General features: G+C 42.5%; 1 protein-coding gene across 2 annotated transcripts in view; it reads left to right on the top strand.

Moving 5' to 3' along the window:
• The window catches only part of LOC101351447 (serpin B9), a 30611-nt gene that overhangs the window by 4740 nt on the left and 10418 nt on the right, over positions 1 to 15453 (top strand). The window contains exons 1-2 of one of the 2 annotated variants that reach the window (XM_004387912.3): positions 8103 to 8227; positions 10575 to 10751. In XM_004387912.3, coding sequence (XP_004387969.1) covers positions 10584 to 10751 — 168 coding nt within the window. In that variant the 5' untranslated portion in view covers positions 8103 to 8227; positions 10575 to 10583. Of the gene's footprint in view, positions 1 to 8102; positions 8228 to 10574; positions 10752 to 15453 lie in introns of those variants that run through there. The other variant, XM_023742037.1, reaches the window with a different exon arrangement.

The following is a 15453-nucleotide window of genomic DNA, read 5'->3' as shown; positions in this document are numbered from 1 at the left end:
CTAAAGTGAGAATAGCAGCACAATTGGAAGAGCGTAGTCGATGTCACTGAACTGTGCATGTAGAAATTTTTGAAATGATGTATCTTTGCCTATGTATATTTTCACCAAAAAAAAAAAAAGGTTGAGAAGGGAGAGGGTTGACATGTTGTGGGGTTGTTAACCAATGTCATAAAACAATATGTGTACTACTGTTTAAAAAAAAAATGGACCACATAAAGATCAATATCCTAGGCATTAGTGAGCTGAAATGGACTGGTATTGGCCATGTTGAATCAGACAATCATATGGTCTACTATGCTGGGAATGACAGATTGAAGAATTACATCACATTCATCAACAAAAAGAATATTTCAAGATCTTTGCTGAAGTACAATGCCATCAGTGATAGAATAATATCCATATGCCTACAAGGAAGACCAGTTAATATGACTATTATTCAAATTTATGCACCAACCACTGATGCCAAAAATGAGGAAACTGAAGATTTTTGCCAACTTCTGAAGTTTGAAATTGATCAAACATGCAATCAAGATGCATTGATAATTACTGGCAAATGGAATGAGAAAGTTGGAAACAAAGAACGATCAGTAATTGGAAAATATGGCTCTTGGTAATAGAAATGACACTGGAGATCGCATGATAGAAGTTTGCAAGACCAATGACTTCTTCATTGGAAGTACTTTTTTTCAACAACAAAACGGTGACTATACACGTGGACCTCACCAGATGGAATACATAGGAATCAAATCGACTACATCTGTGGAAAGAGATGATGGAAAAGCTCAATATCATCACTCAGAACAAGGCCAGGGGCCAACTGCAGAACAGACCATCAATTGCTCATAGGCAAAATCAAGTTGAAGTTGAAGAAAATTAGAACAAGTCTAACCAAAGTACGACCTTGAGTATATTCCCTCTGAATTTAGAGACTATCTCAAAAACAGATTTGAAGCATTGAACACTAATGACCGAAGACCAGATGAGTTGTGGAATGACATCAAGGGCCATCATACATGAAGAAAGCAAAAGGTCATTAAAAAGACAGGAAAGGAAAAAAAAAAAGACCAAAATGGATGTCAGAAGAGACTCTGAAAGTTGTTCTTGAACATAGAGTAGCTAAAGTGAAAGGAATAAATGATGAACTAAAAGAGCTAAACAGAAGATTTCAAAAGGCGGCTTGAGAAGACAAGTTAAAGTATTATAATGACATGTGCAAAGACCTGGAGTTAGAAAACCAAAAGGGAAGAAAACACTCAACATTTCTACAGTTGAAAGAACTGAAGAAAAAAATCAAGTCTCAAGTTGCAATATTGAAGGATTTTATGAGCAAAATATTGAACGATGCAGGAAATATCAAAAGAAGATGGAAGGAATACACAGGGTCACCGTACCAAAAAGAATTAGTTTACGTTCAACCATTTCTGCAGGTAGCATATGATCAAGAACCAATGGTACTGAAGGAAGAAGTCCAAGGTGCACCGAAGGCATTGGAGAAAAACAAGGCTCCAACTGACAGAATACCAACTGAGTTGTTTCAACAAACGGATGCAACACTGGAAGTGTTCACTCTTCTACGTCAAGAAATTTGGAAATCAGCTTCCTGGCCAACGACTGGAAGAGATCCATATTTGTGCCCATTCCAAAGAAAGGTGATCCAACAGAATGCAGAAATTATCGAACAATATCATTCATAACTCATGCAGGTAAAATTTTGCTGAAGATCATTCAAAAGCAGTTGCAGTAGTACATCGATACGGCACTGCCAGAAGTTCAAGCTGGATTCAGAAGAGGATGTGGAATGAGGGATATCATTGCTGATGTCAGATGGATCTTGGCTGAAAGCAGAGAATATCAGAAAGATGTTTACCTGTGTTTTACTGACTATGCAAAGGCATTTGACTGTGTGGATCATAACAAATTATGGATAACATTGCGAAGAATGGGAATTCTAGAACACTTAATTGTGCTCATGAGGAACCTGTACATAGATCAAGAGGCAGTTGTTTGAACAGAACAAGGGAATACTGCGTGGTTTAAATTCAGGAAAGGCGTGCATGAGGGTTATATCCTTTCACCATACTTATTCATTCTGTATGCTAAGCAAATAATCTGAGAAGCTGGACTATGTGAAGAAGAACGTGGTATCAGGATTGGAGGAAGACTTATTAACAACCTCAGATATGGAGATGATACAACCTTGCTTGCAGAAAGTGAAGAGGACTTGACACACTTACTGATGAAGATCAAACACTACAGCCTTCACTATGGATTGAACCTCAACATAAAGAAAACAGAAGTCCTCACAACCAGACCAATAAGCAACATCATGATAAAAAGAAAAAAGATTGAAGTTGTCAAAGATTTCATTTTACCTGGATCCACAATTAATGTCCAGGGAAGCAGCAGTTGAGAAATCGAAAGACGCAGTGCATTGGGCAAATCTGTTGCAAAAGACCTCTTTAAAGTGTTAAAAAACAAAGATGTCAGTTTGAGGACTAAGGTGTGCTTGACCCAAGCCATGGTGTTTTCAATGGCTGCATATGCATGCAAAAGCTGAACAATGATTAAGGAAGGCTGAAGAAGAATTGACGCCTTTGAATTACGGTGTTTGTGAAGAATATTGAATACACCATGGACTGCCAGAAGAACAAACAAATTTGTCTTGGAAGAAGTACAGCCAGGGTGCTCCTTAGATGTGAGGGTGGCTAGACTTCATTTCACATACTTTGGATATATTATTAGGAGGGACTAGTTCCTGGAGAAGGACAGCATGCTTGGTAAAGTAGAGGGTCAGGAAAAAGAGGTGGACCCTCAACGAGATGGATTAACACAGTGGCTGCAACAATGTGCTCAAGCATAACAATGACTGTGAGGATGGCACAGGCCTGGACAGTGTTTCATTCTGTTGTACATGGGGTCGGTATGAGTCAGAACAGACTCAATGGCACCTAACAACCACAACATATACGTTTTAGGTCCTTGGGTAGCACAAATGGTTTGCTCTCACTAGTAACCTAAAGATTCACAGTTTGAACCCACCCAGCAACGTTGGGTAAGAAAGATCTAGTGATTTCCTTCTGTAAAGATTACAACCAAGAAAACCTTGTTTTCTACTCCGTAACACATGGGGTTGCCATGAGTCAGAATTGACTCGACAGCAATGGATTTTGTATACCTTTTATTGGAGGAGGAGATGAAAAGAAAAATCAAAATAATTTTTGTATCAATAGTTCTGTTTTTTCCATTCTTGGTCAGGTCAGTCTTCTCTCTCTGGTCATATTATTTGGATTGGAGGAAAGTTTCATCTGTGCCTTGGAGTACGGGACAGCCAGCATTTTTCATGCTATCACAATCTGCATTTACTTAGATATTTCCCTGCAATGCAGTGACAACTGTGCTTATTTATTGCCCTATAATCCGTGGCTATACAATTCTAAACATAAGAAAAAACATGTTACCAGATGTTAAGAGTAACTTTGAAAACACTTTGCTTATTTCCATTTGGTATCATTTCCTTTTGCCTGCCTGGAGGAATTATTTGAACATTTCTTCAAGTGTGAGTGTGCTGGTGATGAAAACTTTCAGCTTTGTGTGTTTGCAAAAGTCTTCATTTTTTTGGCAGGGTATAGAATTCTAGCTTGATGGCTTATTTTTCATTTTTCTTTTCCTTTCAATATTTTCAAGATATTTCTTCACTATATGCTTGCTTGCATTTTTTCCAAAGAGAAATCTGCTATCCTCCTTATCTTTGGTCTTCTGTACCTAACCTGACTTTTTTCTTTGGTTGCTTTTAAAATTTTCTCTTTATCATTGGTTTTGAGTAATTTCATTATGATGTGCCTTGGAGTAGATTTCACCTTGTTTTTTGTGCTTGGTGTTCATTCAGATTATTGGATCTGTGGGTTTATAGTTTTCATCAAATTTGGGAAGTTTCCAGCCATTATTTCTTCAAATATTTCTTCTGTCTCCCTCCTCCTTCCAGGACTCCAATTAAAGCGGTAATAAAAGGTAGAAAACCAAACCAAACCCGTTGCTGTCGAGTCAATTATGACTCAAAAGTGGAAGGTCCCCTGTAGGCAATGGACATCATTTATGTACCTCCTCAGGCTATTCTAGATTAAGTGTCCCAGAGAGCAGCTCTTCCCTCTTTACCCCACTAAGATAGCTTATCAGAGTTCTGGGTTTCTTTAGAGGGCAATCATCTCCCACTAAGGCACATACTTTATGTCCATTAAAAAAAAACAAGAAACAAAAAAACAAACCCATTGCTGTTGGGCCGATTCTGACTCACAGCGACCCTATAGGACAGAGTAGAACTTTCCCATAGGGCCCAAGGAGGGCCTGGTGGATTCGAACTACTGACATTTTGGTTAGCAGCTGTAACTTAACCACTACACCACCAGGGCTTCTTTATGTCTATTATTAGCTATTATATCCAATAGCAGGTAGGGAGATGGTGAGGGTGCAATTGTAATACAGCACACCTGTGCATCCAGTAGATAAGATGGATGATGAGTGAGCAAATCTACAGTGGGGGTTACCAAATTACTTGGGAAGATATAGTCATGTGTTTCTTAACGTCCACAATACAGTCTATGAAATAGGACATTATGTGATTTAGATGTTATGAGAATATGCCTAAATCACGAGTAATAGCATTCACTGATTTTCCACCTTCGTGTTATTTAATAACCTTTTGTTTCACTCAGTGGCAGGTTATTCAATAACAATGTAAGCACAGGCTTACTTGCACTTACCTGCTAATCTGTCATGAACAATTTCACATTTTTTCACCACATCAAAGATTCTGCTTCTAGGTACGGCTGGCATCTGTCTCTCTCCCAACCTCACAGCATCTTCTTACACAATCAAAGCCTCTTTTCAAATTTATAGTCCCTAACAAGGGCAGATGACCTGTGCTTACAGGTAAGCCCATGCTTACATAGATGTGAAACCCACGTTAAACTGTACACTACAGATTAGCAAGTAAGCACGAGTAAGCCGGTGCTTACCTTGCTTATTGGATAACCCACCCCGGTTTCACTTTTAAATCGATACTTCTTTGCTTCTTGCTGCTCCTATCACTAGCACTGGTTTTGCTGTATTGGGGAGCCAGGATGCACTTCACAGTAATATTTTCGAAAGCTAACACTACAACACTCAAGAGATGCATGATACATGAGACTGGATTCTGCTGCCTATGAGTCGAGACATTTGTAAGTAGGGAAAGTTCACATTAAACAATGATAGAAAGTACAGAGTACAGTACATACATAAGCCAGTAACATAGGTATTTATTATTACTATCAAGACATAGGTGTCATATTATCTCTAATCCCTGATCAAAAGGAGGGAATGATTTATGAGATAGTACTGTAGCCATTATTCTCTATCCTAGAATGTGACCCAGCAGGAGCTGACTCACAAGGACCCACAAGGACTCACAAGGACACATCAACTGGGCCCTGAGGTATAAAACAATAGCTAGGACAATCTTGAAAACATCTTTTAGGGAAACTTTCACATAAACAAATCATAAACAGAGCACAAAAGACCCACATAGTTTCCACTCTAATCTTTTTCTATCGCATTTAGTGAACAGTAAGATTTGTTGGACCAATGAAGACTTTCCTGACTGTCATTACTGAAACCTGTACTAATGATTATTAAGAAAGACAATTCAAAATGTAGAATCATGGTGACTTAGCAGTTTTTAGGCAATCTGTGAAAAGGTGAAGCTTTCAATTGTTTTGCCTGTTTGTAACGTTAATATATACTGATGACTCTGTAACATTCTTTGGATGCAGACAGACATGGCTCTGGCAGCATGCTTGCCTGTTTCCTACTTTTGTCTTTTTGAACATATGCCAAATAAAACCTTTCTTTTTGCCTTACAAAAAAAAAAAAGACATGTGTTATAGGTAATATAGGTAATAAGTACCTTATTAGGTAATAGCTTTGTATACAAAAGACATGGGTACACACATTGAGTGGGGGAAGCTGTTGTGTTTAAGCCTGGTTACATTCACTACATTCTGTTCTCCGATCAGGATTTCTGAACTCTATTACAACCTTATAGAACCACGGACGTATATGCAGTTGGATGTTGCCTGAACAGACATTATGCGGCACATGACTATAATTCATTTACATAGTGGATAAATGTCTTTAATCCTGTAGTGATGTAGAATTCACAACAGAGATGATGAAGAAAATCAGAACTCATAGCATTAAAAATTTGGTGTTATACAACTCAACAATAAAAAGTCAAATAACCCAATTAAAAAATGGGCAGAGAATTTGAATAGATATTTATCCAAAGATCTACAAATGGCCAGTAAGCACATGAAAAGATGCTCAACATCATTTGTTATAAGGGAAATATAAATCAAAACCACAATGAGATATAACTTCACACCTACTGGATTGGCTAAAATAAAAAAGAAAGATAAAGCAAGCTTTGGCAAGCATGTAGAGAAATAGAAACCCTCATATATTGCTGCTGGGAATGCAAAATAGTGCAGTTGCTTTGGAAAACATTTTGCAACTCCTCAAAAAGTTAAATATAGAATTACTATATAACCCAACCATTCCACACCAAAGAGAAATGAAAAATATGTCCACACAAAAACCTATACATGAATGTTCCTAGCAGCATTGTTTATAACAGAAAAAAAAAAAAAAAAGGAAACAACCCAAATATCTATCAGTTGATGAATGGATAAACAAATTGTGGTATATCCGTACAATGGAATGTTATTCAACCATAAAAAAGAATGAAGTACTGATTCATGCTACAACATGGATGATCCTTGAAAACATTATGCTAAGTGAAAAAAGCCAGTCACAAAGGACTGCATATTGTATGATTCCAGTAATATGAAATGGTCCAGAATAGGCAGATCCATAGATCGATACAGAAAGTAAGCTGGTGTTGCCTAGAACTGGAAGCATTGCGGGGAAATGGGAAATGTCTTCTAATGGGTGTGAGATTTCTTTTTGGCGTGATGAGAATATTCTGGAATTAGATAATGGTTATGGTGGTACAACTTGTGTGAATATACTAAAAATAACTGAATTGTACAAAATTTAAGGAGGCACTCACTTTAGAAGTGTTGCAAGTGCAGGGTTGGCAGCTAAGAGTGGGTGCCTGATTAAATTTTGCACCCTAGCCACCTGGCTTGCCTCATTCTAATCTGGGCCCTAAAGAGAACGCATTAATTCTGATTAATTTGGTGGGGGAGGGGACAGGGACATTTGCTGAGAGACAAAGTTTTGGGAGAGCCTCCTCCTTCAAAGGGGAAGTCCTTCATCAGCTCTCTTCTTCTGGACATCTTTGCGTCGGTATGTAATGCTGCCAACTGTGAACAGCCTGAGGACGAAGCTGGCAAACTAGGCGATGGGAAGATGTGCGAGTCTCTGAAGACATCCTGGACTGCTGAGCCAAGTGAGCCCTGCACCTAACCCCGGCCGAGGACGTGACCAGTGTCCGACTCCTGCTGAGGCGGGGTCTCTTTCTGACTTGCACGGATGACAGGGCTGCACCCACAGACACCGCAGTCAAGCAGCGGCAGCCGAGAAAGCTTGAGTGAACGGGGCTGGAGCGCCTGGGGCTTGATTGGGTTCAAGCCTGATCCTGAGGTATGGGACCAGGCACAGATCTTTCCGCTCCAGCGGAATCCTTCATAGGTACAAAACAGGGGCTGAATGAAGATCCAAGGTACCTCCCTGCCCCGAAACCGGAGCTACCTCTCAGCCTCGGCTTCCCGGAGGCGGAAAGGCTCAGGGCTCGGCGCTCGCTTCGCCTCTCCTCAGGTCCCGCAGTCTCTCCTTCCACAGCGCAACGGAGCCTTTGCCTGGGCTAGCGGTCACTGCATTTCAGCCCGCTTTCCCTTCCAGAATAATCCGGTTCAGGGGTCGCCGTGCACAGCCCACCCGTGTTCCAGGCGCTCGCCCCCAAGTGGAACTGCGGGTTCCAAGGGGAAGGGGCGGAGCGAGGTGCGGGCAGAGGGCACCGGCTGACCCCGCCCTGCCTCCTGGCCCCGCCCCTCCCGCGGCTGGCCGGAAGCCTGGAGGTCTCCGAGGCTGGCGGCGAATGTAGTCTGTGCGCACCGGCACGGAGAGGACCCGAGGCACTTTCTGCTGCCAGCGCCCGGAGCGCCGCTTCTCGGTGTCTGTGGCGGCTTGGACAGCGGCCAGGGAGACCGCGTGGTGCTCAAGTGCGCAGGTGGGTTTTCTGTCCTATCACCCTGGACAGGGGTGGGGCAGGTTGGGGTCCGCGGGCTAACGCCGCTTGTGATGCAGAGGGGCGCAGTTGAGGACCCCTGAGCTGCTGGGAGGACGCAGAAGCTGTCATAGGACCAAGAGAACCCGCGAAAGCGTATTCTTTCCATGTTTACAGAGATATGAACTCTCTCGGGACCGCAGCGGGTAAATGCCAGCTAGGTTTTTACGCTGGTCGGCACCAGGGTCTGTGCTGTGTGATCCGCTGCAGACCACCGACGCTGCCCTCTTCCGGCATCTGCCTCTACCCTGCTTCCTGCCCCTTCCCTAGTCTCCGTCCTTACCCTGCGCCCATTCCCACCTGCCTGCCTATCTCCTCACCTGTCCTTCTTTCCTTGGTGATCCTCATAATGACCTCTGACCCTGACCCACCTCTTTTCTGAAACGGTCCTGCTAAAATCAATCTCCAGTTCTAAATCCAAGCACTTCCCAACCGTCCTAATTCTTTGTGAATCCAACGCACACTTATCCAGCCCTTCCTTTTCCTGAGCCCTGTGCCGTTAAAGAGGGATGAGTTAGGCTGGGGACTGCGGGGCGGGAGGAATGGAGGGGGACCTCTCTGGGGTAGGGATGCTACAGCCTCCTTTAAGGAGGGACTGGGAGGAAGAGTGGAATCAGCCAGGTGAAGGGGCAGGGTTAGGAGTTTCTAAGTTGGGTAGAGTGTTTGCAGAGGCTCAGAGATGAGTTGGGGAACTGAATGGGGGTTTAGGAAGGCTAGAGTTAGAGGCTGTGAGAGGGAGCAGGCTGGAGCAGGAGGAGGGCCAGTAGAGAACAGCCTGGACAGCCAGGTGAGCCCTTGACACAAGTGTGGACTCTGAGTGGTGTCCTAACAACCTGGGGAGTGTAAGCAGGTGGGGTCATGGCACCAGTCTTGCATTTTTGCTAGCTGGGCTGATGACAGCGTGGAGAGCTTCAGGGGAGACGGAGATGGTGGTCTAGACCACGTGCAAGATCAAGAGAAGCGGACAGACACCAGAGATATTTCGGGGTGGAATGCAGACCCTGGTGAAGGATGTTGGGGGGATGAGGGAGAGATGGAAGGAGTCAGGAGGCTTCCCGGGTGTCTGAGGTGAGCTCCTGGGTGAGCAATGGTCCCAATCCGAAGGAAACGGAGGGAGGTGGGCTGTGGGCAGTTTCTCAGGTGTGGTCAGCAGCCCTTCAGCATCTTACAGTTGGCCAGCTCACTTGGCTTCACAGATAGCCCTCCCTGGTCTCACTGGTTCAACCTCATCTCTGACTGTTCTTCGCTGGACACTTCTCTGTTTTTCCCACCTTCACACTCTGGCTGTGCATGAACTGCTTTCCTCCCCACCCTGCACGATCTACTCTCCTGGCATTTGCTGGGACTAATGAGCTGTCTCCCAAATCTGTGTTTCTGAGTTTGCAAGAAAATTGAAAAACAAAACAAAAAACCACACAGTTGCCAGTCTTTCTTCCAGTGTTCTAAGGTCAGTGGCTCTAGAGGGCAGTTATGTGGTGAACTCTGGACAACGGGATATCAGGAGGAGGGCTGCTCACTGAGCTGTGGGCTGGGCATCTGCCCATCCAGGAGAGGAGCTCCACTCACAGAAGAGCAAATGGCTCTCCCTCTCCTGGCCTCAGGGGCAGACTGACCAGCCTGCTGTCAGCCTCTCCCTGGGGCCCTTCAGCATCTCTGCCTACCATTATGACAGCTGCACTTTTGTGAATCAGCTGATAAATGGGGAGGGCACGGACTGGTGCATAACTGAAAATCCAGCAAGGGCTCTTCCTACATTGATGCCAGGAGTAAGCAGAGTGTTTCTGAGTCCAGGCTAGAGAACCAAGAAGTCCAGCACTCTGGTCCCCCTTCCTGCCTTTTCTCCTTCCTTACCCCCACCCTCCTCCTGAGATAGGAGGAGTTTGTCCTTTATGGGAAAGACTTAGAGTTCACGGCTCCCTGCAGCTTTCCTCTCAGGATGTGTGTGTGTGTGTGTGTGTGTGTGTGTGTGTGTGTGTGTGCACGCGCGCACGCGCGCATGACTGTGTGTGTGTGAGTGTTCGTGTGAGTGTGTGTGAGCAGATGTATATGAATGTCTCTGTGTGTGTACTCCAGCTCATTTGATCTATTGCCACGACCACACTTATTTAATTATCTTGAAATTTGGATTTATTTTTTGGGTAGAGAACAACACTAAATGGAATTTCCTCAAACTTAAATATTTATGAATTTAAAATGCAAAAAAAAATACAATTTCAAAATTGTCTTGTACAAGGTCAACAAACATTGAGGTGTGTATGGAGTAGCATTTCTCTTTGTTCTCTGATTCCAGAACTGCACCATGGACGCACTCACCGAAGCAAATGGCACCTTTGCCATCCGTCTTTTAAAGATACTATGTGAAGAAAACCCTTCACACAACGTGTTTTTTTCTCCCCTGAGCATCTCCTCTGCCCTGGCCATGGTCTTCCTGGGGGCAAAAAGAAACACCGCTGCCCAGATGGCCCAGGTATGAGTGACTGTCACCCAGGAGGAAGGCAGGCTTTGCTGGTTTTCTGTCAGATCATCCAGACCTCTACCTCACTCTCCAGAAGTGCTGATGAGAGAGGGCTGGGGGAGTGGAGCCAGTGTGTGCACATGCCAGCGCTTGTTTTAGATCAGGGAGGAAGGTGAAAAGTGGAAGGCAGAGAGCTTCCTTAATGAGATTTTCCTGGAAAAGTTTCCTCAAAACCAGGAGAACACTATCAAAATTTTGTCCTAGCATTTTATCTTTGTTTAGAAAATGATACTAAAATTATTTCAAACTTAAGCTACACAGATCTCTCTCTTTTTTAGAGCAAAAGACTTTGTAGCTATAATTACTGCTTAGTAAGGAAAGGTAAATTAATGTCTATTTCAAGTAATTTATATACCAACTTACCTTTCAGCTCAGCAAAGTAATAAAGCAGAAATATGAAAACTAGGATAAAAGGACATGTACTGCAATTACAGGTACATACGTGTGCATGCACAATCACATATATTGACGTACTACAGTTAGATGTACAGGTATGTGTATGCACATGCACATATATTGGCATGTACTGCAATTGCATATACAGACACGTGCGTGCACTAGTTAGCTCGGTTTAGCAGACATTAATCTGGAAACGACTAAGGTCATTCCCTGTCCCCCAGGGGCTTACAGAGTGGTTAGGAGAGTGTCCATGATGAGCTGTACACCTTCATCTTGGGAGTGTGAGTCACTGTGGTTGCTTTTTGTTTCAGTGTCGCTTTCTTTTCCTTTGAGGACCCTTTTTAGTAGTGATTATTTATTTTAATCATTTTCCATCTCATTCTGTGAAAGAGTGGAGGTTTATGTGTTGAGGGGAGTTCTTTTTACTTAAGATTTTTATAAAATTTTCTAAGGTAGCCTATAAACTGTTATAGGGTGTTTTTTTATTTTTATTATTTTTGTGCTTTAAGTGAAAGTTTACAATTCAAGTCAGTTTCTCATGCAAAAATTTATACACACATTGCTATGTGACCCTAGCTGCTCTCCCTATACTGTGACAGCACATTCCTCCTTTCCACCCTGGATTTCCCGTGTCCATTCAACCAACTCCTGTCCCTTTCTGCCTTCTCATCTCACCTCCAGACAGGAGCTGCCCATTAGTCTCATGTATCTACTTCAGCTAAGAAGCACTCTCTTCACGAGTATCATTTTATGTCCTGTAGTCCATTGTAATCTTTGTCTGAAGAGATGGCTTCAGGAATGGTTTCAGTTCTGGGCTAACAGAGAGTCCAGGGGCCATGTCTTCCGGGGTCCCTCCAGTCTCAGTCAAAGCATTAAGTCTGGTCTTTTTACTAGAATTTGAGTTCTGCACCACACTTCTCCTGCTCCGTCAGGGACTCTGTTGTGTTCCCTGTCAAGGTGGTCATTGATGGTAGCCAGGCATCATCTAGTTCTTCTGGTCTTGGGCTGATGGAGTCTCTGGTCTGTGTGGCCCTTTCTTTCCCTTGGGCTAATGTTTAACTCATGTCTCTGGTGTTCTTCATTCTCCTTTGCTCCAGGTGGGTTGGGACCAATTAATGTGTCTTAGATGGCCGCTCCCTACCTTTTAAGACCTCAGACGCCAGTCAACAAAGTGGGATGCAGAACATTTTCTTAATCAACTTTGTTATGCCAGTTGAGCTAGATGTCCCCTGAAAGCATGGTCCCCAGACCCCCGCCCCTGCTACTCTGTCCCTCGAAGTGTTTCATTGTGTTCAGGAAACTTCTTAGCTTTTGGTTTAGTCCAGTTGTGCTGACGTCCCTTGTATTATGTGTTGTCCTTCCCTTCACCTAAGATAATTCTTATCTACTATCTAGTTAGTGAATACCCCTCTCCCTCCCTCCTCACCTTCATAACCATCAAAGAATGTTTTCTTCTGTGTTTAAACCATTTCTTGAGTTCTTATAATAGTGGTCTCATACAATATTTGTCATTTTGCAACTGACTAATTTCACTCAGCATAATGTCTTCCAGATTCATCCATGTTATGCGATGTTTTGCAGATTCATCGTTGTTCTTTATTATTGCATAGTATTCCATTGTATGAATACACCATAATTTGTTTATCCATTCGTCCATTGATGGGCACCTAGGTTGTTTCCATCTTTTTGCTATTGTGAACAGTGCTACAGTGAACATGGGTGTGCATACATCTATTCATGTGACGGCTCTTATTTCTCTAGGATATATTCCAAGGAGTGGGGTGCTGGATCATATGGTACTTCTATTTCTAGTTTTTTAAGGATGCGCCAAATTGATTTCCAAAGTGGTTGTACCATTTTACATTCCTACCAGCAGTATATAAGTGTTCAAGTCTCTCCACAACCTCTCCAGCATTTACTATTTTGTGTTTTTTGGATTAATGCTAGCCTTGCTGGGGTGAGATGGTATCTCATTGTAGTTTTGATTTGCATTTATCTAATGGCTAATGATCATGAGCATTTCCTCATGTATCTGTTAGCGGCCTGAATGTCTTCTTTGGCGAAGTGCCTGTTCATTTCCTTTGCCCATTTTTGAATTGAGTTATTTGTCTTTTTGTTGTTGAGGTTTTGCAGTATCTTGTAGATTTTAGAGATTAGATGCTGATCGGATTTGTTGTATCCAAAAATTTTTTCCCAGTCTGTAGGTTGTCTTTTTACTCTTTTGTTGAAATCTTTTGGTGAGCATAAGTGTTTAATTTTTAGGAGCTTCCAGTTATCTAGTTTCTCTTCTGATGTTTGTGCATTGTTAGTAATTTTTTATATTCTGTTTATATGGGGAGTTTTTTGAGAGCACCCAGATGGTCTGGTAACTCTGAGGTGTGACCCTGACAGTCCCTGATGCCCTCTGTTTTCACCTAATAATAACGAGGCAGCCAGTAAGCTAGCTACACACTGCTATCATAACATGAGCTGAAGCTATAGGAGCAGCAGAAGTATTTTAAAAATTATTTGTTTTTCCTTCATTATATAAATGGGAAAAATCTTAAAAATAAAAGTAGAAGGAAGAAAAGAAAAAAAATCCCTAAGAACTCCCAACCCAGAGACAATCACCCACCCTTGATAATATGGAAGCGTTTTCTTCCAGTCCTTTCCCCTCATTTTGTTTTAAATTTTATGCTTTGGTGATTATACTGTGTCTTTACTTACATTCTTTCGTTTAATGTGAGGTTCTGTGAGAAAACCTATATAACACTTTTCACGTAGCAAGTGCTTAGTACATCTTAGCTCATCATAATAGTGATACGACTGTCTTGTGGTTTTAGCTTTCGTTTTTGTTCTGTTTTTGACAGGTTTTCTTATCAATCATATATGAGCTTTATAAAATGAATTTTGTAGCTTTCTGTGTTTTTCTGTGCTATAAAACTGTGTGTATTGTGTGAGAAATACAAGTTTCTTAAATATTTTAAAAAATTCATAAAATCACCTAAGCCTTTGTAGAAGTAATTGTCTGTTATCTTTGTTTCTTCCATTGTTACTGGTGTATTCATATTGTTAACTTTTTTTTATTGTAATTAAATGAAGTTTACATTTCAAGTTAGTCTCCCATACAATTTTTTTTTTTTTGCATACATTGTTATGAGACCCCAACCACTCACCCCATTCTGCAACAGCACACTCCTCCCCTCCGACCCTGATTCCCCATGAACATTCAGCCAGCTCCTAACTCTCTCTGTCTTCCCATCTCACCTCTGGACTGAAGCTGCCCCTTTGGTCTCTTGTATCTACTTGACTAAGAGGCACATTCTTCACGAGTGTCACTTTATGCCACATAGTCCAGTCCAATCCCTGTCTGAAGAGTTGGCCTCGGAAATTGTTTTAGTTCTGGGGTGATACAGAGTTCGGGGGCCATGCCCTCGGGGGTGCCTCCAGTCTCAGTCAGACCATTAAGTCTGGTCTTCTTACTAGAATTTGAGTTCTGCATCCCATCGTTCTACTGCTCCATCAGGGACCATCTGTTGTATTCTCTGTCAGGACATTCATTGGTGGTAGCTAGGCACCATCTAGTTCTTCTGGTCACAGGCTGATGAAGTCTCTGGTTTATGAGGCCCATTTTGTCTCTTGGGCTAATACTTTCCTTGTGTCTTTGGTGTTCTTCATTCTCCTTTACTCCAAGTGGTTGGGACCAGCTGATGCCTCCTAGATGGCCGCTTGCAAGCTTTTAAGGCCCCAGACACCACTCACCAAAGTAGGATGCAGAATATTTTCTTAATAAGTTTTGTTATGCCAGATGACCTAGATGTCCCCTGAAAGCATGGTCCCAGACCCCCCATCCCTGCCACTCTGTCTCTCAAAGTATTTGATTGTATTGAGGAAACTTCTTAGCTTTGGTTTAGTCCAGTTGCGCTGGCTTCCCCTGTAGTGTGTGCTGTCCTTCCCTTCACCTAGGATGATTCTTATCTACTATCTAGTTAGTGAAAAACCCTCACTCTCCCTCCCCACCCCCATAACCATCAAAGAATGTTTTCTTCTGTGTTTAAACCTTTTCTTGAATTCTTAAAACAGTGGTCTTATATACAGTATTTGTCCTTCTGTGACTGACTAAATTCACTCAGCATAATAAATTCCAGCTTCCACCATGTTATACAATGTTTCACAGCTTCAGCATTGTTCTTTATCGTTGCATAATATTCCATTGTGTGGATATACCATAGTTTGTTTATCCATTCGTCCGTTGATGGGCACCTAGGTTGCTTGC

The sequence above is a fragment of the Trichechus manatus genome, unplaced genomic scaffold, assembly GCF_000243295.1.
Source record: "Trichechus manatus latirostris isolate Lorelei unplaced genomic scaffold, TriManLat1.0 scaffold00198, whole genome shotgun sequence".
Lineage (NCBI taxonomy): Eukaryota > Metazoa > Chordata > Mammalia > Sirenia > Trichechidae > Trichechus > Trichechus manatus.
This window is presented reverse-complemented; position numbering and strand designations above follow the sequence as displayed.